The sequence below is a fragment of the Hoplias malabaricus genome, chromosome 9 (assembly GCF_029633855.1).
Source record: "Hoplias malabaricus isolate fHopMal1 chromosome 9, fHopMal1.hap1, whole genome shotgun sequence".
NCBI classification, from domain to species: Eukaryota; Metazoa; Chordata; class Actinopteri; order Characiformes; family Erythrinidae; genus Hoplias; species Hoplias malabaricus.
Window position 1 is genome coordinate 32,682,709 of NC_089808.1, and position 24,196 is coordinate 32,706,904.

At 39.8% G+C, this 24,196-nt stretch overlaps 1 protein-coding gene across 1 annotated transcript in view; it reads left to right on the plus strand.

Moving 5' to 3' along the window:
• The first annotated feature begins 225 nt into the window (after positions 1-225).
• Positions 226-24,196, plus strand: part of LOC136707807 (collagen alpha-1(XXV) chain) — a 221,528-nt gene continuing 197,557 nt past the window's right edge. The window contains exons 1-2 of the mRNA XM_066682067.1: positions 226-533; positions 1,495-1,564. Of these exons, the coding sequence (XP_066538164.1) occupies positions 243-533; positions 1,495-1,564 (361 nt within the window). The 5' untranslated portion in view covers positions 226-242. The remainder of the gene's footprint in view (positions 534-1,494; positions 1,565-24,196) is intronic.

Sequence of the window (24,196 nt, forward strand, 5' to 3'; positions counted from 1 at the left end):
CCAGCGCAACAAAGTTGGGCAGAAAGCATCTCTCTCGGGGCTCCGAGCGCGCGTTGATTATCCTGCTCTCTCTCTCTCTCTCTCTCTCTCTCTCTCTCTCTCACCCTGTCACCACGAGCACCGCACGCTGACGTCATACCGTCCGTTGAGCGTGAGACGCTGTGGTGAAGTTAACTGACGGCGAGCGACAGAGGCTCGCGCTCATTTCTGCTCGGGTCTGACGCGGTGACCGTTAAAAAACGATGAAGGCGCTGCAAGCGAAGGAAGCGCGCGAGTGCGCCGCGAACGTGGAGAGCGATTCCGGCGCGAGCAAGCGACGGAGACACTGCCTCCGAGCTGCCGTGTCCGGAGCTCCGCTCGCGCTCTCCGCCGTGTCCGTCGCCTTCTGCGTCCTCCTTGGCGTCCACAGCAACAACGTCACGGATCGAGTGGCGGATCTGGAGAGCGCGCGCCTGTCCTACCCGTTTGCGGGGCTTTCAAGCGAGCAGCTGAACTCGGTGATCCGCGAGAGAGTGGACGAGCTGCTGGCGCAGGTGAGCGGTCCTGAGGATACACACCGCTAAACACTCTGTAATTATTCATAAATTAACTAGTGAATACACTGTAGTCCCAAAAGTTTGTAGACACTCTTCTTAATAAGTCAATTCAAGTGAATAGATATTGTTACTATAACTTTGTATAACTCAGTACAATTTAGATACCCAACACTGCTGAACATAACAACACCAGACAACACAAATACACAGGTCAGGAGAGCACTACACAGACCAGCAAGACTGTGTTCAGATGGGTATCACGTGTGTACAGGTGTAGCATGCAGTAGGCCTTGATAGATGTAGAGCAAACAGATGTCAAAACACTGACTCCAATCTAAAGGTATTTAACAGCCACCCATTGCTTAACCGTGCACCCGCAGCTTTGCCAGTAGAGTGCCATGCTGTGCATTGCTGCACATGTGCCCAAGATCATCATACTCTCTGTGAAACATGAATGACTACTGTGGTCCAAACGGATCCTCTAACCATTCAGCTATCGTGGCTAAGTGCCATCAGATTCTCACAGAAATGTTCCCACAGGAGAGTACAGGCTGTTACTGCAGCAAAGAGGGACACACTACCTATCAATTGATTTCACAAGCAATGTTTGTTATGAAGGACCACAAGGTGTCCACAAACTTTTGGCCACAAATAGCACACTAGTATTTCCAAAAGTAAGTACAGTGAGTGAGATTTCTCTGCCGATGTTGATACATTAGCTGCACAGTTTGCTTAATTAATATTTAACCAGACAATGAACAATAAGAATATTCATAATATTTAATACTTTTTTTAAACTAATTTATCAAATATCAGAAAAAAAACCTACATTTAATGCTATTTAACATTCCTGTGGAAATGTGTTGACATTTTGGAACCTCAGCACTGTGCCGTACTGTCCATTCATCCCAGCCTTATCCTGTTTAATACCTTTTTCTTCTGCTGATTTCTTTGCCAGCGCTCCTTTGAACAGTTTGCCAGGATAAGGACTGTCCGCCAGACTTCACCTGAGTGCAACTGCCCACCAGGTAGACAAATGCTTCCTCTTCATTAGCTACAAACCCCCCCCTAGAATCAATCCCCTGCAAAGGCTTTTGTTGGGCAGCAAAACAAACCGTGTTAATGAACTCTGTGTCCAGCTGGAATTAAAGAACACCATAGGTGTTAATTCAATACTGTGGGTGTTAATGCAGCACTAGGGGTTTTGGTGTGTGTGGAAAATGTAGCGTTGTGGTGGAGTGGTGGGCTGGAGGGTGTGACAGACGCCTATAAAGCTACACGACGCGTGTGTGTGTTAGCTTATCTCACTGTGTGACAGCCAAAAGCGCTTTTCTGTCTCAGAGCCGCTTGTTTCTGTGAGTACAGAGTCGAGAATGGGAGCTGTGCTGGGTTTCACCATTATGAAACGCTGTCCAGACTTTTGAGGGTGATACACAAAGCTGTTCTGGCTACTTGACGTGCCATGACTTCCACTGAGTGGTGTATAGCCTGTGGTCGCTAACAAAACACCTTGAGGTTTTATGTAGGCCAGTGTGTTCTTCTTAGAGTTTGTGAGAGACACAGAGGCTAGGATAATGTTTTTGGAAACACTTGACTTGTAGCTATTCCTGTTATGCCGTTTATGAGCTGGGCCCTCATGTGAGGACACGTGAGGTGGATTTTGAGTGATCCAGACAGGTGAATGCTTGGCCCTACAAACAAAACGAGGGCTATTTACAGGCTATACACAGACCCTCCAAGAAGATTTTGGTGGGTGTATCATCAGTCATTTTGTCAAAGAAATTCCAGTATTGCTGGAGTGGTAATGCTCTTTTATAACCTAATAGCACAACCCTAATCATAAAAATCATTCTGAATGCTGGAAACTTGCACATACTTACTCCTTTAGACACACTTACGTTGTTAATCCACTTTGTACATGTAGAGTTTAAGAAGTTTCTCATGTGCTGCTGCACAGTTTCAGGCCACAGGATGCGGTGGGCTGGACATATTTGGTGGGTGAACTAGTAGATTTAAAACTCCAGCAGTACTGCCATGTGCCACACACACACACACACACACACACACACACACACACAGCCTAACAGTCGTTTCTCTGTAATGGCTTCTTGACAGCTACACATCATTTCAGACTCATGGTGTTGACTTGTCCTCTCACTATGGAAAGATGGATAGAAACATCTGCATATGTTTTTTTCTGCTCTGAAGCAAGAGTGGGACTTGTTCTTCGAGTTCTTTTTGTCTGATAGGGACATTCTCTCTATAACACTTTATAATTTGTTGCAGTGGTGGTCATCAAAGAAGGTGAACATCCTCTGAAATATGCATTTCTAAATGTGAGTGAGTATGAGAGGTCCCAACTGTGATTAAGTGAGAATAAATGTGGGTGAGTGAATGTGTTCCATGAGGTGCTTCACATCTGAACATATAACAGAACTGATAGCGTCTATAATAATTTCCATGACGTCTTAAACGATGCCTATGGAATTCAATTAGTCTATTTAAGACTAGTCTAGTTTAAGACTAGCACTCTTTAAGGTGGCTTAGAAAAATAGAACAAAAGCTTAGATGTCAGAATGGAAGTGTTGCACAATTGAAGGTGGCATGGAAAAGATTATAAAGAAGCTTAGGCACCAAAATGTAGTTTATTTATTGCCATCTTTTTCAGTTGTTGTTTTGTTCACATTCGACCTTCAATAATGCATAAGTTTGATTACTTATTAACTTACATTCCACTTAAGGAACCTCTTATCTTTTTACACTTATCTTGCTTTGTATTTTCATTTCATTAATATTTAATTTGTTATTAAATATCTCCCATAAACTGAATGTTTTACATAATTGAGTGGTAAAATAAATGAAGAGTGGTCAGGGAGTCCCTTTACCAGCAAGGTACCTAATAAAGTGGCCTGTGAGTGTGTCAGTTTTTTATCTGATACATGTTCCTTCAGTGAATGAAAGATTTCCACAGTGCATAGCACACTTTGTGGGATACCTACTGGCAAACTGAAGTAACCACAGGCAGCCTTCAGAAATGAAATGAATGTCTCAGTTCTCCCGCGCCGGACATTCTCACTTCGACCAGTAGATGGAAACACTCTTTCTTAAAGATGAAGTTTAAAGATGAATGAGCATTTAAGGCGTCTTATGGTGAGGCAGAGTGGTAAAGAATGATGAGTTCTATTAAAATATTGCTCCGTAAAGTCAGCTTTAAACAAACATAAATCAAGTGTGTGAAAGTCTTTCTCAAAGGCCAAGTTGTGATTATAAAACTAATAATAAGATCACTTATGGACTTGATTAATGAGGCAAACGGGTATGATCCAGTCCTTTCGCGAGCACTCTTTTGATTTGATCCTATTATGCAATGAGATGTTGCAGAGCACAGTTCGGCACATGGAGTGCTGTGTTATAGTTAGATGTAATCCTCTGCAAAAAAAGAAAGAAAGGAGTAATTCAAAATGAGTTGGTAGTGTTGAAAAGGTGGCGACGTCAGCAAAGGGGTAAGATCAATAGTGTGTCTTTCATCTTCTGAAACTGTTGAGTGGAAACTGGGCTTTAACAGGCGCTGGTGAGAGTTTAAATTATAATGAGCTCCACGATCACGGCCTTCTCTGTTCTAAATCTCCATCATATGTCCTTCATTCTTTTTTTTTCTCACTTGCTGGGTGTCTGTTGAGCACAAAAATAAAGCAATGAAAACATTTTACACCAAATGAAGCATGTCAGCTCAAAACCAACTGAACTTCCTTGGCAGTCTGGCGGTAGCGTGAGGAGTGAGGAGGGATTTAGGAGGCTTGGTGGCACAGCCTATTGTGTGTGAACGTCAATAAACCCTACCCGTAAAATTTCGTTCTGCTGATGGTAATCCTCAGCCCAACATTTTTCTCACTTTATACTAGTGATGGGTGGTATCCATGTTTTTCTTACTGTCATACCATCTGAAAATAATACACAGTATAGATGATTACCGTGGGGAGGGGGTGGGGGCGCACTTTCGGGTTGCGCTGGGCCTCATATCTGTGAGCACAAAGGCGAGGGAGTTTTTCGCAGTGTTGGTGCTGTACAGTTGAGCTCAGCGCATCCCGACAGTGCACACAGACACGCGTGTGGACGATAGAAACCCGTTTCTGAGAGAGCAAATTTCAGCCACTGGTGCTGGAGGAAAAGAAATGTTAGAAATAAGATGCACTGTTCTAAATAGCCATAGCACATCACATATTTAGAGGATCAAGTGTCATACCTGTGAGTATAATGTCGAGTGAAGGGTCTTGTCGGTTTTCTGCTTCAACTGTGGTGGGCTACTGGGCTTGTGTTTTTTCTCCACCTGTTCTCAGAGTGTGATAACCAGTTGGTGAGCTCCCACAGCGCCCCCTTTCTGTGCACATGAATGATCTCTTTGGCCTTGTACCTTAAACCTGGCCCACACTACAGGATAAAGTCCTCCCGACAATCACAAGCAATCTCCTGATTTTATGGTTATCTTCCTAGGTTGTCCTGTAGTGTGTTGAGTCTATAATCCAATATATACCCCACCAATCTTGTCCCAGTGCAGTGGGGGCCACCCCGATTGTGAATCATGAATAGGAAATGTGCAATAATTACGACTCAGAATTCTGTAGTGTGGGGTGGACACGTGTGAAACACCACGTTAACCTCATGCCTTAAATTTCACCGTGTTTGTTTACATCCAGGCTGTTTCTGAAATGAGTGGAGTGCTGTGAACTCTGGCAGTATTCTGAGGGAAGGAGTTGCAGAGCGCTGTCGGTATTTAAAGCTTGTTTAAAATGCTGCCTGTTTTTGTTCCAATATTTTCGAAGTTATTGTACTCTAATGTGACTCTAATGTTACAAACATTTTAATTCAAAATGCTGCCTTGTGAAACAACAAGAGTGCAGGGTGTCAGCTACTGCAAGTTTCGGACAATGTCTGAGCGCGTGAGAAACTCCTGTCTGCTCTCAGGATGTAGCATTTTGGAAGAATACTTATTTTTATAAAAATTGTTTTTTGAGGTGCGGAGATGTCTGTTGGTGTGTATGGCGTTTCATTCAGGGCAGATCGTGTAGTGTGGGGACTTTGAGGACTAACAACGATCAAGCACTGAAAAACCGGTGAAAAATGTCTTTATGTGTGGGGTGTCTCACAGTTTTTCAACATTGGTTAGGATTTTTAAAATCCTGTGCTGTGAGCCAGACATTCGTTTGACACAGAACAGAAATTTGACACACCACACACATAATAATTTTGAAATACTGCCCTCATTTTGAGATACCATCCACATTTTTAAATGCCAGAAGTATATAGTATAAACATTATACCTTCCAAGGCAGCACGGTGGTGCAGCAGGTAGTGTCACAGTCACACAGCTCCAGGGACCTGGAGGTTGTGGGTTCGATTCCCGCTCCAGGTGACTGTCTGTGAGGAGTGTGGTGTGTTCTCCCCGTGTCCGCGTGGGTTTCCTCCACAGTCCAAAAACACACATTGGTAGGTGGATTGGCGACTCAAAAGTGTCCATAGGTGTGAGTGAATGTGTTGCCCTGTGAAGGACTGGTGCCCCCTCTAGGGTGTATTCCTGCCTTGTGCCCATTGATTCCAGGTAGGCTCTGGACCCACCGCGACCCTGAACTGGATAAGCGGTTGCAGATAATGAATGAATGAATTATACCGCCCAACCCTACTTAATACCAACCTGATATCTTAAATCTGCTGCTAATTAATACTGAGTAAGATGAATGTCATTTTACACTTACCTCAGAAATCGACTTTTTTTTTTTATTCTGTTAATATGTCCCCCACTGTGTTCATGTATGGTCCCGTTAAAACCACAGTACCATGCATGTATTCATGTGATTCTGCCCCATCCAACATGCCACATGGAAGCAACATTGAGGAGAACCTAAACACCAAGGCCAACCAAGTACCCTGTGTTGTTTGGACCTCACAGAGTAAGGTGGGTCCCTGGAGCTGTGTGACTGCGACACTACCTGGTGCACCACCGTGCTGGCCTTAGACAAAAACATGCCAGTTTTAATGCTTAAGCATCAGCACATTTACAGTACAAGCCTTGTCTGTGAACTATGAGGGCAAAAAAAATCACCTATTAATTGTAATTGAGGAAAAATATTCAATTAATCATGATATTGATTATCATCTTACCCAGCACTACATGCAGTTTCAGTGCTAAAGAAGCAAATATTTCAGCATTAAATTAAATAGGTAGATGGGTATTATTTTGTTAGTTTTCACCAAGCAAGATCTGGTGAAAGAAGGGCAGAAAGAGTGAGAGTGAGAAAGTGCTTTATAAAGATTTACTCTGTCAAGTACGTCCTGAACAGCTGTGCTTCTGTATGCATCGCTTACTGTGAGAACAAACCATTCACATTAAGATCTGTTATCACTTTCATCACTGTGTGTGTTTGTCAGCAGCTTGTTGTAGCTCAAAATATGGTCTTAATTGTTTCAGCATTCGCGGTGTTTCTAACTTTCTGTTCGTTTTTCTTGTTTTCCACCCTGGGACCAACTTTCCGAATGGGGGCCTGTTGTTTAATGGGACCTTTAATATTAACTGCATTCAGCAGGCGTGCTTTCTATTGGTTTCCCATGTCTCTCTCTCTCTCTCTCTCTCTCTCTCTGTCTCCCACTTTTGTCATCCCTCACCTTTCTTTCTCTGATTATTATCCCTTTCTCTTTCTTTATCCTGTTTCACTCTCATCTCTCTTCTGTGATTTTAGTTTTATCAGTTTTTCTTTCTCTATCCTGCTCTCTCTCTCTCTCTCTCTCTCTCTGTCTCCCACCTTTGTCATCCCTCACCTTTCTTTATCTGATTATTTTTCCTTTCTCTTTTTTGTCCTGTTTCACTCTCATCTCTCTTTTTCATGCTCTCTCTCTCTCTCTCTCTCTCTCTCTCTCTCTCTCTCGCTCTCTCTCTCTCTCTAACTCTCTCTCTCTCTCTCTCTCTCTCTCTCTCTCTCTCTCGCTCTCTCTCTCTCTCTCTAACTCTCTCTCTCAGTAATGCTTCAGAAACCTTGGCAGCTAACTGCAGGCCAAATATGTTGGGGAAAAAGGACAAAAAGAATCAAGATGCTGAAAATGGGGTACACGCTGTAGTGGAATTTCAGGCTATTTGTGTGGTTTTTCCAGAAAGAGGGTGTTGGTCTTTGACGGTCAGGGACGTCCTCTTGCAGCAGAAGATTCCACATATGGGCAATCTGTTAGCATTGGCTTAAGACTGCTTGGGATTTTTGTAAAAAGGTCTTTATTTATTTATTCATTTATTTTTTATATTTTTGCTCATTTCCTACCTTAGAGCTACTGAGTCTGCACAAGTTAATGATAAATCTTAAAGCATCAGTCATTAGCCACAAGTCAGCCACCATATACCGGTATGTTTTCCCTTAGCGTGGATGGTTCATGAAGCTACTGAAAGTCAAAACCTTAATGTCAAACTCAAGAAGAGAATGATTCACTTTCAATTCCCAGAGATGGAGTTGGATTGCTGAGCTCCATCTCAAAATATCCTCTTCACTGCCTCAACTGGCCAAACCCTGTCAATCTAACCGTCAAAGGCTCCCTCCAGACTGCTCCAAACGATTAGACAGGTAATTAATAAGAAGCGTGTGGTCTTGAGCCCGCTGTGTGTGTTTTCTCCCAGTGAGCAGCAGAGAAATTACCAAGTGCTAGGTAAAGCTATACAGACATCCAGCTGCAACTGGTTAGACACCAACCAGCCAGAGAAAAGCAGAGGAGGAAGGACGCCTGCAAGTAAGTGTGAGTGAAAAAGAGGCAGTGAGAAGGAAAGAGAGAAAGCAACATTTGTCAATTACAGTATCAAAAGAACCCTGCAATGTGTTTTCAGCAGCCTGCAGGTTTAGATCCCATGGCGCAGTAAACAAATTACACTCTATAATTTTAGGAAATGCTACTATATCACTTCAATGCACAAATTTTGCTAAATTTTATGTGTGGTCACACTGCTGAATTTTGGCAGATATTACCTGAAGCTAGCTTTTTGAAACTTGGCAGACAAAGAAATACATAGACCTAGCTAATTGGCTAGCCAAAATCAGCTAACACAGAAAATAGTTACACCATGTTTGAGTCCATTTTGAGTCCAACTTTAGACCACTAAGACGGAATTTATTATCTAGTACTACTTGAATGTAGTATTGGAATTCTGTAATAATGATGTACTACTCTCTTAGTTAGCTCTATTTAGCTACATCACATTTTCAAAATATTGATACAATATGTCTACAGATATCAAATATTTACAGCTTCTAAAATACGGGTAAGAATTTATCCAACATATGTACACTGTTTTGTAAGGTATGGCCACACTGGCCTTTGAAATACTGTGGTTATGCAAGATTGTTAATCTATGCTAAAAGTCTTTGCTAGCAATCAATACACTAAATGTGACACTAAGTCCTTCTCTTGCTAAAGGCAGTTTTCTCTCATGCTTGAGGTGACATGAGCAGAGTGACTGCCTGTGCCTCAGTAAGTTCCCCACAAAGAACTATACATAAATGTTGTGGAGGAAGGTTTGTTGCCCTCCTTTGCCCCCATACATTAATGTGTCCTCTCCCCTTGGGTAATGGGAGCAAAACGGAAAGGGATAGAAGGATAGCAAGGCACTACAAATGTCATGATGAGAGATGAGCCTGAGGGCTTAAGTCATAAAAGACAGTCAAGAGACAGAGAGGATGAAAGGTAGAGAAAAGAAAGCCTTTTTTAAGGCTGGCTCTTTGTCGCACTGTTGCTCGACTCTTGGCTGCATTCCCTTGGATTGCAGGCTGGAATCTGAGGGAAAGAGGGAAAAATCTCACCCTCGCTGCTTTACCACAGACGATGCTTCCAGGCACATGCAGCGGTTCTTATAGCCACAACACATGTGGCTGCTCCCCAGTTCACTAAAGAACGAGCCTCCAGTTTTAAATGTCATAGTGCTGCTGAAAGGTTGCCGATTGAACTTGCGGTGGAAATGCTATACGATTGTAAGGTTTTTATATTGACTGCCTGGTTAGTAGACAGCTTTAGCAGTAAAAGCCACATCTCTGAATTGGCTGCTATAGGGTAGCAGTTTAAAAACAAGAGTATGTTATCAGTTATTCGTTCAGACTGTCATTGTCAGTTCTTCTGTCATTTGAACTAAAGAGAATGTGTTTAATAACTTGACATAGGAGCTCTGTCTCCCAAACAGAACTGGCTATTACAAACTGAATATTTACAGAATTCATAAAACTAAAAATACCTATATAGAGAGAGTTGCAGGGTTGCCATAAATTAAATGATCATAAAAATTTAAATTAGATTGTGTTGCGGCTCAGGACTTAGGAAGTGCTCACTGCAGGGCTCCCAGCATGCACCTTGGCAACATTTCTTCACTGTTTTGGGGTTATTTTGGGGTAATGTTGTATCGTGTGGGTGAGGGTTATTGTTTATTCACTGTTTACATGTTTTCATGTGTGTTTGGGCTTAATATGTGACGAGATTCGGTTCATAAGTCATCCCTGTGGCTCATTTGATCAGTGCCATACGATGACCTTTAGTTTCTGAAAGAACGTTAATTTGAAGGCTCTTTAAATAACCATTTTTGTAAATGACATACATTTTAACATGAGATGGAACATGAAGTGATGTTGTATTAAACTTGCTTCACTCTGTGTGGCCATATATCCATGAATCAGTTGCATCTTCACCCACGTAGCAAAGACTATGATGTGCCCTGTGAAAGGACCCCTCTGTTTTCCTACAGACACAAAGCCATCTCTCCTTCTAGCCCCCACTGCTTTTTACTCCAAAGGGGCTTCCTTGTATTGCTCATTCCCACAATAGGTCATCAGCTCTGGGTGTAGAAAGTGTCAGTCAGTGGGTGCTGGCTTCTGGAGCATGGAGCATTACAAAAAGGAGACCCTTAACCCCATAGGGCACATCTGTGGGAAAGTCCAGACATTGAGTTACAATGTTCTGGTCACTTCAAATATGAGGCTCTTTTGACACTGAGCTTATAGGACTTCAAATGACCCTGTGATTTATGCAATCCTAAATTTGGTTCAAAGCCAGCTTCCTGAAAATAAGACATTAGCATGTTGACGTCACCTCACTAGACTGCTGAATATTGCATTAATCATATGGGCCCAATTCATGTTTATACTGACCTTGATTACGTACTTCATGCATAAATATCATCTACTATAAATTTAAATATTTAAAATATGTACAGCTTATTTATGAAACATTATTTCTGTGAGGTGAAGATGCCCAAAAATATTTAAGTATTACAGAAAGCAGATGATGTTAAAACATATATTGAAACAAATGCTTTACATACTTTCCCTTCAAACAGTTTCAAGGTGAGTTTCAAGTGATAAGCATGTACATGTTTAAACATCCATTCCCTCTGGTACCACATACGTCCTCATTAGAGCTCATGAAACTGACTGGCTGTGTCCTCCAGCTGTACTAAATTGAAATTAATTATTTATTCAGCATATTAATGTTCACGTAGTGTTCAAGGATTCATTACACTGGGCCGTTTCAGTGAAAATTTTATTTATTTTATTTTACATTTTGTGTATTTTCAGAGGCAACAGGGATGGAGTTATTAAAAATGAGGCAAAGAATGTGTAGTGGTAATGACAGATAGCAAGTTTTACATTATTATTTAAAATCAATTTATGTATAATGTTTGTCATAAGATACACTTTTACTTATGCATATACTGTATGAGGGGCTACGTTACTGTTTATCTCCTGTGGCTAATATGTTACTTATTTTTATTTAACAAATCATTGTGTTACAGCAGTTTCTGAGCATACTGTGTATATCACTAGTATTTAAAGACTCAGAAGATGCTTGTTTCCTAATAAGAGCATAATTAGCCATGTCTAATTGCATTTAGTGCAGCAGAGTATGTAAAACATGCAGACAATTGGTTGTCCTATGGGCCAGCTAAAGCATCGACCCCCAGTGAACAATTTTTAGCCTGCTAAATATGAGTGAGTGAGTTACATGCCAGGTCTATAAGTTGATTATTGTGAAACATATTGTATATCGGGAAAACATTTTTAAGGACCTTTCATGTTTCTGAACAGTTGAAGCACTGATGTGTTTGTTGGAATTAAAAAACAATGTTTCTGTCAAAAACAATGTCTCATACTCCCATAAATAAAATATATACTGTCGGTGGCACTTGTATCCTGAACATTTCCTGTCATAATTATAATATATTTTCATGTATTATATCTGTTCTTCACATCAGAATTCATAATATGCATTCAGTCATTTATAGATTTTTACTGCTCTTGATGAAATGAGGATCTCTCTGAGGTGGTTTTGTGTTTTAGTTTAAAGCCACAAGGAAATTCATTATTTCACCATGTTTCAAAGGTTGAGGTGGTACATAGCACGGTTCACCTGTCACCACCCCCACCTCTTTCTCTGGCCATGAAACATTGAACTTCAGCTCAGCCCTGACGCAACTTTCTCAGATGTACTTTTGGAAGTCGGGGTTGGGTATCAAAACATGCACCACGCTGGGCCCACATCCATCACGGTAGACAGTTGTGTTAGTTTTGGTTCAATCGTTTGTGTTTTGAGCAGTTGTGGCCAGGGCCTGTTTTCAAACGAGACGTTTCAAATGAATGATACATGGTAAGTTAAATGGTAAGTCCAGACATAGCTAGGGACTCTCCCTCAGCTATTTCAAATATGAGCCCAAATCACCACAAATAGGGAAATGGTCAAAGTGCAAAACTGCATGTCTCAAAAGTGCCCAAAAGTGCATTTCCTCCACATTTAACCGACAATTAAGAATCAATGACTCACACATTTAGGTCTCTTTGTGGTTTCAGAATTGCAATTCCAAGATATGGAAGTTGTACAACACCTAATCAATCACTCAAATATGTCCACCTTTAGATTCGCAACATGCAAATCCTCGTTCCTTTTCTCTACACCAGTCCAACTTATCATCAGCTGACCTATTAAGCCTAACTACATTCAGCTGGAAGAGCAGTGTTCTATTCATAATAAGGATCAGGAGGGAAGTGAGAGTATGTAGCTTGGCGGTCAGCCCAGTTTAACGCACCTTAGGCCACATTCAGGCAGCGTGACCTTTTCATAGATGCACATTTTCAAAGCTAGCAGCAATAAAACATATGGTCACAATGAAGTCTTAATAATATGGAAAAATTTGATTATTGATGTGTATATGATGTATATTTATGCAGTGATTGATGGGTCATTTCCTTTTGCAACTTATGCATCCTCGTTATTTGGAGTGGATCAATATCCAGGTGTTGTTCTTACAGTTTTCTTGTCTTCTTGAATATTGAAATGTAACTTGAGCATTGGGAGATTACGTCACCACAAGGACACAGTGAGAAACAGCCTATCTTCTCCAAAACTATCTTCATGAGTCACCCTGCTGAATATTTGCACCTATTCAGTGTTAAGAAAATATAAAGCAGGGCTGCATGAAACCTACCGTGGCTCATCATGACAACTGACATAAAGCTACTTAGACCTACGTTATTTATTTCAGTACCTTATTTCCTGTTACAAATGTTCTTGATTGTTTCAGGTGATGGACTCTGGTGATGACACATTTTGACTGAACTTAGTTTATTATATAAGGTGATTTTCAACTATTTCTGACAGTGACATTACACTGATGATGTGACTTAATCTTAGGACCAGATTACACTTCCCCACACTGGCATAAATAAGCTCAAGCTAACACAAATATTTGGTTGTTGTGCCATACATGGGTTTGATGGTTTTTGGAGAGTTTAAAATGTTCTCTCTCCATTCAAACTGTTTCCTTTTGCTTGACAGTTTTTTAGACATACCAAGGACAACTGGAGGCACAAGGTTTTTTTGTGTTTTTGTATTCAGTGTACTGTGGCATTTAGGTTGTTCAAGTGTGCCCGAACTAACGCTCGTATACACCTTCACACCTCTCTCACACACAACATTTTAATTATGTGTCAGTGAACTGTGAGAACCTTGAAATGGTCTGATTTGAATCAAGGACACATTTGTTTCATTTTTTATACACACACTTACCCATTTAGTCTGAAAACTAAGGGTGTTTAAAGAGACAGTGTGTGTGTGTGTGTGTGTGTGTGGTGGGGTGGGTTGAAAGAAGAATATAAAGAGAGAGAATGAATGAGAAAGAAACTGCTGAATAATAAATAAGTATTTAAGTCTTCGTTAATGTCTGATTTACATAAAGGCAGATTCAAAATCTCTGTTGAGGGTCACATGATCTATTGCACACTAAAGTAAATGCTTATGTATGCCTCCAAGGTGCTGTGTGCCATATGCAAATGTACTGTTGTTGTAGCATAAGGATTGCAAAGAAAGACTTGACCTTAGGGATTCCTTACAAAAATCCCTGGCTATAAGTTTCTACCTTGTGGTTGCATTCTCTTGATGGGACCCCATGATCAGAGACAAAACCCTGTGGCTTGCAGTGGTGTAACACCGTGAACACCGTGACTAATAGGGTTCAAGGTGCCAACAGCTGTGTAAGCCCAGTTAAGTCCGATGAAACCAGACAACGGAATATAGACTTGGAATTTACTCCTATTTAATTCAATTATAAGTTCATGTGATGCAGATTAAGTCAGTTTAAGAGGTGTGTATTAAAGTATAAATGGTTTGAAATTTGACGTTCTCAAGTGTCATGTTGTTAAAATGGGGCTGACAGCTAACATTGTTAAATTTACCCAAGCTGCTGTTCACATTCTTTAGCAAAATGGGATTCACTTCAGTAATGTGTCCTTTAAATGTCCTTATGGCTGTACTCTGTAATCACGCAAATTTTCAGTTGACACTGACCTTGCAATCTAATAGCGCACATCTTTTGCTGGCAAAGTATTTCAAAGGATTTCTTATCACATGAAAATTAGAAAGTGCTGCTGCTCCGGATATCTTTTTAATTAAAGATATCCCACATGACAAATGGAACGGCCATGGGTAGAGAGCACACCATGGTCTCCTAAAACTGGCATTAATCACGTTATCTTCACTGTAACACTGAAGGATACTCTTTCATATTCTGACATAGTCAGTATTTTCTATTCAAAGTGAAGAAGGAGCTTGGACATCTTCACTGAATGAATGTTTCGATTGTTTGAATACTCCTGTCTTATTGAGATACACAGCAATATGACCACATCATTTATGTTAAGACGTTGCATCAATCACTGCATGTCTCCACTCTTGACTTAGCAGAGCAGAACTATGTTCTTCTATGTGGTTCTTATATGAGTTTTAGGGCCAAAAAACAAGATTCAGAGAATAAAGTCAGAACTCTGAGAATATTCTCGGAATAATTCACTGCGTGTAATGGAGTAGACACACAGTGTAACTGTGGAATGCAGTGTGTTGTGAGTCATACTATGGTATAGATTTCAGGAATAAATACTCAGTTCTCTTCCACATCAGGACCACAGTGTGATTAGTATTTAAACCCTGAATCAGTGCACAAACCCATGGCATGTAGTTTCACATGGTACAATTAATGATCATGAAAATGATGGATCCAGAGCGAGTGGAACTCCGGCGCCCACGAGGCTACATCGCGTTACGGCTCGGACTCGTACAATAAACTATAGCCTCATGCATCGCAGTCAGGGGCTGCACTGATGGGGTCGTCATGTCGTGTGGCTACGTTTAGTAAATAATTCTGTTCACTTCACTGACTGCTTCTTTCACAACTCACTCATGGCGCACAGTCTGTCTGTCTACATATTATAATCAATAATAACCCAAATAGTGTTTCTCTAAATACTCTGATTATATTCTCGAAATTATACATATACATATGTTATACCTTTTTTTACTCAATAATTAAGAGATTTTTCTCAGAATTATTATATAATTATTATATAATATATAATTAAAATCTTGGAATAATTCTGAGAAAAAATCTCTGAAAAATTCCGAGATTTTTTCTCAGAATTATTTCCGAGAATATTCTCAGAATTCTGACTTTATTATCGGAATCTTTTTTTTGGCCCTAAAACTCTGTCGTACATTCCTGTCAAAGTCCTAAATAAGTTGCAGTATGTACAAAATAAAGTTGCTATGATATCCTAACTCACTCTAGAACCACACCAATGGGGAATTCTTCTAAATTCCGTTCTGTCCTATCTATTCTCATTTAAATCTTTGCTAAATACAAATTATGCATGAGACGTTTGTCCTTCAAATTTAATGAAACGACTAAACCAGCAGAAAATGTTTTTGACAAAAAACACAGACCCCAGCCGCTCATTGGTCCAATTCAACATCGGAATCTAAAAAGGAACACCCTATGTTTTATATTCACAAAGACTTTACGTTATAACTTTCAATAGCCTGGCGTTAGGAGCTCCGGAATGCTGTGTTACCATTCCGCAGGAAATAAAGGTATGTTTACGGCGGCGTAATGAGCGAGTGAATACGGAGCTTTACTGATGTTTTAAGAGCTTTTAACCAGAGCAACACCTTTCAGAGACTGTAAGCGATTTTTAAAAACAGACTATGAATGTTTACAATGGTTTAAAAGGCCGAGTTTTAAAGGGAGATCCAGGTGTATATAGTCGGGAGCGAGGTGTGTTTGGTTTGGTGTTTCCAGAGAGCGGTTGAGTTTAGACGTCCTGAAATCGGTGTGCGGATTAGTTCTTAAAAATGAGATTAGCTATTGTGCACTGTGTGATAAGAACAATTGACCCTGTCAAATAAAATTTCTGATCAAAGTGTGCTTCGGCACAAATAGGGGTTTAATGGCGCATTGACTGAAATTCCGAATCGACACATTTTTGTCGACTAATCATAGCAGCCCTATGCATAACAAAACCTTAGTATTAAAAACACTTATTTTGGATATACAATGTTCCACTCATCAAAAAAAAAGTTATCCTAAAGCAAAGACTAGCTGGCATTTTCAAATTTTGTTTAAATAAATAAATGAATAAATGAAAAACTTTACAGGAAATGGAAGTAGAAAGTTTTATGAAATTGAATGACAAATTTGTTTGTCAGATATTTTATTTTTCCTTTTTTGTTTTTAAATTAATGTCGGAGGGTTATATTTGAGCATACATTTTACCCTTTCCTTACTCTGTGGACGCTGAGCCTAATACACTACTTTGATTCATTATGGCCTTGTTATGTAGCTACATAACAGTTTCAAAAGGCCCTAAACATGCAGTTTCTTGATTGTTCCTTGTAAACGAACGGTCAGACACTGTGTAGATCACACAAACGTAGGGTATTTGGAGTTTGCTAAGTTATGGCAAACTGGCTGTTGTTGCACCATTTTTAAACCAGGCATAAATCTGTGCCTAGATCTTAAAAAAAAGGTGTTGTGGAGAGATTTGCCTTAATGATAGCAGCAGAAACAGTAGTTAGTCGAATAAACGAGCTTCAAAACATATGCTGTAAGATTGTTTACCATCATAAACGCTCCAAACTCTCAGGACCAGATGTATGTGTGAGGCGACATGGTGTAAAACAGATTGTGAAGTGGCAGCTGTACATGCGTTATGTGCTTTTGCTTCCTGAACTGTTTTATTCACCTTTATTATACACAATAATGTCCTTTGTGTTGTGGGCCGATGCTTGTACCTACATCTGTCCTTGAGTCTGGACAGCATTGTCTTTTGTGGCTTAGGAACTGTCTTATACATAGATGCTCTGATCATATCAGAGCAGAGAAATGATCAAACTCTGCTGGACTTCAGCCCCTCAATACTGAAGCTGGACACCCTGGTCTAATCCATTAGACTGACTTTGAGCTTTATTGCACACACTGATAAATGTAATTCAGTGTCGTATTTTCTGTTCTTGTGGGACTATTAGATTGCAGTGGGAAACATTTTTCATGCTTTGTTATATTTAGCACTTATATTCTCTTTCAGAAAAGTATAAAAGAGAAGTTTTCAACCGAACCAACAGTGGCCTTTGATTGGCAAGTCCAGCTCTGATAATGTGGGAAAGCGATGTGCCAGAATTAACTGCAATTTGAAAGAGGTTTAGGTTTCCACAAACTACTGGAAAAGTTCCACACAGCACCAGATAGCTGACTGAAACACAAAAGTTCATACGTTTTCTCCTTTTATAGGCCATTCCATTTCCTTATGATTTAATAGGTTTGGCTACATACATTTGAGAGTTTTCCCCTTTGCTTTCCCCTTTTTATGTCCCCCATTTACATTGTCATCAGTAGTAAATAACATTAACTGCAACAACAAGAACTTCAGCAAAATAATAATAATAAAAAAGATCATTTTTAAAGTGCTTCCTGTGAGTGTATTAGACATAGGTGCAAGTGATAACACTAGTGAAATGAAATAACAAAAAAAAAACTTAGTCTTAAACTCAGGACTTAAAAGGTACTTGGACCAGGTGCTAGATTTAGCCAGTGGAAAAGCAAAAGGGCAAGGTCGAGTCGTGTAGGTTCCATGCAGTAATAAGGCGCTATAAACTGCCTCCATCTCTCAAAAACATGGCCAGTATTTCCTCTCATTTACTGAGTCTCTGATCATGGATATGTTTAGAAGGGTATTGGTTTTTTTTGTGTCCAGTAAAATCTAACATTCTCTGTTTTCTTGGTCACTTTTTGGCTGAAGGAAGTATCTGTTAATGCTTTTCTAACGAGTTCACCACAGCTTTTCTGTATAATTTTACTAAAAAATCTTGGGTATTAAAAACACTCACTCAGCTCTAACCATTCAGCAGTTAGAAGATTCTCATGTGGTTTATAGTGACGTATTTTGGTGGCTTGGGTCTTTCCCTGTGTGAAAACAACCAAATCAACCAAAGTACTTATCTGATTTGGACCAGAGCAAACTAACTACAGGTGTGAAAACACCATTAGGCGTCTGTCACCAAGCACAGACCACCGAAGTGAACTGTGTACACTCTCAAGACAGAAGGTTTGTAGAAGTACGTTGTTGTCACTAAAGGTACAAAGTGTGTAAATGTACATTCTAAAGGTACAGCAGTGGTTTTCGAGGCCAGTTGTGTTTCCTAAAGCTATCTTACATCCTTTTCTCCAGAAGGAAAGATGAGTATAGATTTGTGTCAAATTACAGAACATAATATAAGTCCTGGAAATTAAATTGAGCATGTGAAATTGACACAACTTTAAATGTACAATTAAAGGTACTGAATATGTACCTTTGTGGGTTCCACAACAGTGATGTTTTTCTGTGTTATAATTTCATCTTCAGTCTGGACGTAATGGAGGTTTATTGAGTGCTCAGGTTCCAGAATGTGGTCTGAATTGAGAACTTGGATAACCCATTTTATGATTGAAGTGGTATAACTTGAGAAAAGTTTGAAATCAATTGTAACCTTGAATTTTACATGACATCAAACACACATTTCACATACGTCAGTCTTTGGTACTGACATATTTCAACATTCTTTCTATTCTTTTATATTGCCTCCCCTCAGGAAGAGGTTGGATAATGCTGACAAGAACAAGTTCCTGTAACCTCCAAGTGTTTGTGTGTTATATGGCTGGCTGCTCCTGGGCAGTAATTTTATGGGATACAGGCAGCAGGAAAACAAGGCCAGTCCGGATATGGAGCTACACTAAAGGGGTGATGCCTGATGTGGTGTAGAGTTTGATTAATCAGCTGCTAGATAGCACAATTCTCACTCTGCCCTCAGCTGCAGTAATGTGTGTTCAAGAGCCTAGTACTACTTGCCATATGGGGCTGGAGAGGACTTAAAAGGGCCAGAAACAAAAAAAGGGGAGTGAGTGTGAATTTAGATGCTCATTTCTTTACAGTTAGGAACCGTTTTACTGCAGGTAAATTGTTCCCGTCTGGCCTGTTCTTGAATTAGCTCTAGCTAGCCAAAGTAAACAAAAAAGGAAGCTGAGAAAATGCTTTACTCATTCGCACGGATCCCCCTAATGTCCCACCAGAGCCTCTGTCAAAGTGGCCAATTTGCAGCTCTGCGTACTTATTACCATGTGAGAGCTTATTAGATGCTGAAAAGGGCTATTGGACCAGGTCCTCTCACCTTCTACAAAGGAAACACGTAGGGTATACAGACAGTAATGTTAGCCCGTAATCAGTCCCTGGTCAGAGCTGATTAGTATATATAAATATGAGCTTTTCACTCAAGATAATTCCATCTGTCAAGGCAACAGGGAAAAATATTATTCAAGCGTGCTATAGACTAAGCTCAACGCTTGTTGATTTTATAATTTAAGGATGTCCCATGAGGTAGGTTTGCCAGTAATAAAAATGCCTGTAATGAAGTATGTAGCCTGTAAAGCCAGTTGCCCAGTAGCTAAACACTGCTGTCCTCCCCTTGATCTCAAAATTGGGTCACGTTCTGCCCCCGTTCCAAATCAACCATGTTTAATTGCTGTGCACTAAAGACTTTCCCATGTGCACACAAACCAGTCAAGTCTGGCACAGCTTAATAATTGTTCACTTAACTTGTTCCATTGTGCTGCCGTCTGGCTCACGCCTGCCAACTTTTTTGTTTCCAACTCACGTCAAATGTCATGCAGTTCACCAAAAATGAACTAATATTTACATAAGCATTAGTTAAAAACAAAGCAAAAACTCCACAACAGACAAGATTCTGTGACTAAGTAGCGTCCTTGGAAAATTATAGCTATTTGCTTTTCTTTTTTCTGTCATACTCTGTATCTGTAGCGGTTGTGAGTAGTACTGGATATATGATATGCATTGATTTACATCATTTTCACAAACCACAATTCTTCTACTCAAGTCACCATACATTTAAAAAATAACATGCAATGTAATTTACTGGGTAATGTATTTTGTTTTCATAGATCAGTTTAAAACAAAGCATAGATATAGGAATGATAAGACATTTTTAAAGCATATAGAAGCAGGAAGCATAATTAACTTAATGCAGATGTAAATGTAAATATCCAGTACAGTGTTAGTGAAATATTTAGCAGAAGTGGTAGTTTTGAAATTTATCAGCATGGCCCAGCACTGTGGCATTGAACATGTTTGGATTTCAACAAGTAGTTTATTTTAATTGCTGTTGGTTATTGAATTCTTTACAATGCAAGCGTTAGCTGCTGAGGGATAAAGCAGAGCGCACACAGCAAACAAGTGTGGAAAGCACTTCCACCCAGGACTGGTGCAGCATGGCTGTGTGTCTGTGATATGGATCCTCATGAGGAGGCTAGGTCAGAAAGCTCCTCCACAAGCTGAAAAATGTTTCCTTTTTTTTTTAAATGGCAGAAATGGAATGGATGCAACACAGAGCCTAACTGCCTCAGCTGAGGACATCTGAAAGGACTTTATTGGCTTGTTGCTTTGACTCTAGCACTAAATGACTCATACCTCTGAGAAGGCCCACACTAAATAGATCATCTCAGCTCCTTCCCAATCAAAGCTGCGCTTACACAAGGGGCCGTGTGTGCAGGGCTTTGATATGAGAGAACGTGGAGTGACACAGTTGAAAGGCATCAAAGAAGTTACAGATAATAATTCAAATGTCCTCAGATGATAAATAGTGTGACTCCAGGATTACTCTACCAAAATCCTAACAGAATCCTCTCTTTAAATTTGCAAAAGCAGCTAATGATTTATTCCAGTTTTATCATGGCTGTCCGAATGTGTTATAATGACGGGGTGACTTTAGATCTCACTGAAAAATATACACATACTGTTCAGAAAGAACATATTCAATGACTGCTGTTTTAAGCTAAGGTCAAGAAACCTCCAATAGCCGTTGGGCAGGGCTGTCACTATCAGTTATATTAGTAATCCAGTACTCTAATTGTTTTAAGGAGAAAAACACCTAAAAATGGATTTAACCCAGAATTTCTCAAAGTGTGCAGGTATGAAGGAATATGAAGCATTTCTTTATTAATGAGCATTTCTTTATTAATGCCTTCCTGTTTTGCCTATAAAGCTTACTCAGTAAAAAGCACCCACTCACAATAGATTCATTAATAGCCCTTAAGCATTCTAAAAGAACATAGGAGACCAGAAAAATGTAGCTTGCCTGGAAAAAAAATAAATACTAGGGTTAGGGTTAGGGTAAACCTTTATTTTGAAAATGTGCCACAGAGATTAGCGCATTTTGACAGTGACACGGTGGGTCTTTATCAGTCTTTGTCTGTTCAAATATAAAGCTGCTCCAATCATCAGCTTCACTGGCCTCCAATTCACAGTCAGAGTCTGGTTTATAAAGTTAGTTTTTACCAGCTCTGGGCTTGAGGTCAGTAACGAGAGCACAGCATATAACGACGGCTAATTACAGTTATAAAAGCGGCTTGTATGTAACAGTTAGGGTATCAGAGGAGGGTCTGTGAGTTAACATTAATATGAGCTGTGTTCAGGTTGTGAGAAATCACTCTAAACATGCAGCAAGTTAACACTAGTCTCTGGCCATGTTCCAAGCTTCACACTATCACTATTAGCAGTGTCTCTGTAATGTAGTTTGGGAAACAGCATTACTCTCTAACAATAATATGAATCAAATGCTGTTCCACACTATTATAAATGCAGAATTTTACTGCCTTATCTACAGGAATCAGCTTATAGCTAGCCAATACTCTGGGTATGGGGTGGGTTTGACTCCCCAAATATGTCCCCACCGATATCAACCTCATTCCTACGCCCTTGTATCTGCCTTTGCTCATTCTTGCACAGATTGAAAAGTGAGGAACTGAAGCACAGTTTAATTAGTAGGGCTAATTATCTGTATTCTTGAACATTGATGTTAATGTTGTATCTGGTGTTATAATGTTACGCTACTGATTTAGAGATAGAAGTAGATATTACTTCAATAAATTTAGAAAATTATAAAGTTGCATGTGTATTTTATTACCATTTTTTGGTTGGCAATATGGTACAGGGGGGCGTGGAAATTACCCTTCTCCTGAGGTGGGGAATGATAGAACTTTGAGAACCACTGATTTAACCAAAGAGTAACATGCATATCCTAGATTTTAAAAAGTAGATTACTCAAAATAAATTAACTATTAAACATGTGGAAATAAGCATATACATTGTATGTTATACATTTCTCATTACACAAACTGTACTCATCACTTCAATAACATTTAAATCATAAGCAGTAAAGTTTAACCATAATTTTTATTCATCAATTAAGTCAAACTGCTGAATCCTGATAGGATGGAGTGTGCAGTGTAAAGTGTAGGTGTGTGTGTTGTAGGGTTTTGTTATTATACTACAAAAGGTGAGAATGCAAATCCCTAATCCAGGCATAAATGGACTCAAAACTATTAAATCCTGTTAATATCTACAGATCTCAAAGCTGTTCTACAGTAGCTAATCTGTCTGTTAATAGCTAAGTTCTTGGAGGACTAATTTCAGGATAAATAAATATGTCGCTTCGTAAATTGTTCTTTGGAACAATTAATGGGTTTTGTGACATTCACGCATGTCCTGAATACTTCAGTCTGCACCCAGGAAAGATTTGTGTTTGGGGTTCATTATCTCTGTTTTGCGTTCACACATGAGCTCTGTTCGAACCGTGGGTCAGTTGTGCATTTCCATACATCACTGAGTAGTTTTGTAAATGGCTTTTAATTAGTTCCTTGAATTGAAACACTCAAGGGGCAAACGTTTTTGATGCATGGCATTTTTCCTGTGCAGGAGCCTTTGCAATTTCTCCATACTTCTTATGTGAGATGATTTTAAGCCTCAGTGCACTCACTCAGTCATCATGGTGAGTTTATAGCTTCCTTGCTCCAGTCCTGTGACAGTGTGGTTTTTGTTTGACAAGGGAAAGAGTAGTAACATCACAAGTCAAAATGGCTACGTTACAAAATGAACAAATTCAGCAACCCCACGAGCAGAGAGCTTCCACGCCTACAGAGGACTGCATCAGAGTCCACTACATGTGAACCCCAGACGTAATTGTAATTGAGGTGTAAGTGGACCCAGCTCCGGTGTGAAAATGCCCATAAAGAAGCTTTCATCCAATTCAACTCTAGACTGCGCACCCTAATTATATGTACTTCATTCTATCTGGGAGTAAATGTTACTGTTCAGCATAATGAAGGAGCAGATGTGACCATAATCTACCTATAGAAATATACCAAGGAAGCATTCCATTCTGTAGACTTTGTGTTTCTGACATTTACGGAGTGAAAGCAAAAAGTGTCCACAGCAGGGGTGAGGAGCTGCAGAAGGTGTTTACTTCCTGATCCTTCTGAGATTTACCCTGGATTATGTCAGCATTTCCATGCCATGTAATAGCACATCCAGTCTATGTCCTCCTTCAGTCTATGGCCAAACTTTATGGACACCTACTCATTCTTCTGATATTATGAGCATTGGTAGATAGTTTGTTCCTCTTTCCCTGCATTAACAGCATCTCTTCTGGGAGTTCTTCAGGCTAGATGTTAGAACAGGACATCATGTTTTTCAGGATTTTATGGCTTTCTGGCACATAAACTTTAGTTGCATGGCTAGTTTTGTGTCACTTCAACTGACCCCAAAAAATGGACGGTGCTCCATCAGTAACTCCATGAAATTATTGGATTCTCTGCTCCACAGCTCAATACTGATGGGCTTTACACACTTCTAGCCAACATTTGGCATTGGGCGTAGCAACCCTGTCTCATTTCATTTGAAGATATTTAAAGTTGCTTTACTGATTATAAGAGCTATCTACAACTTTTT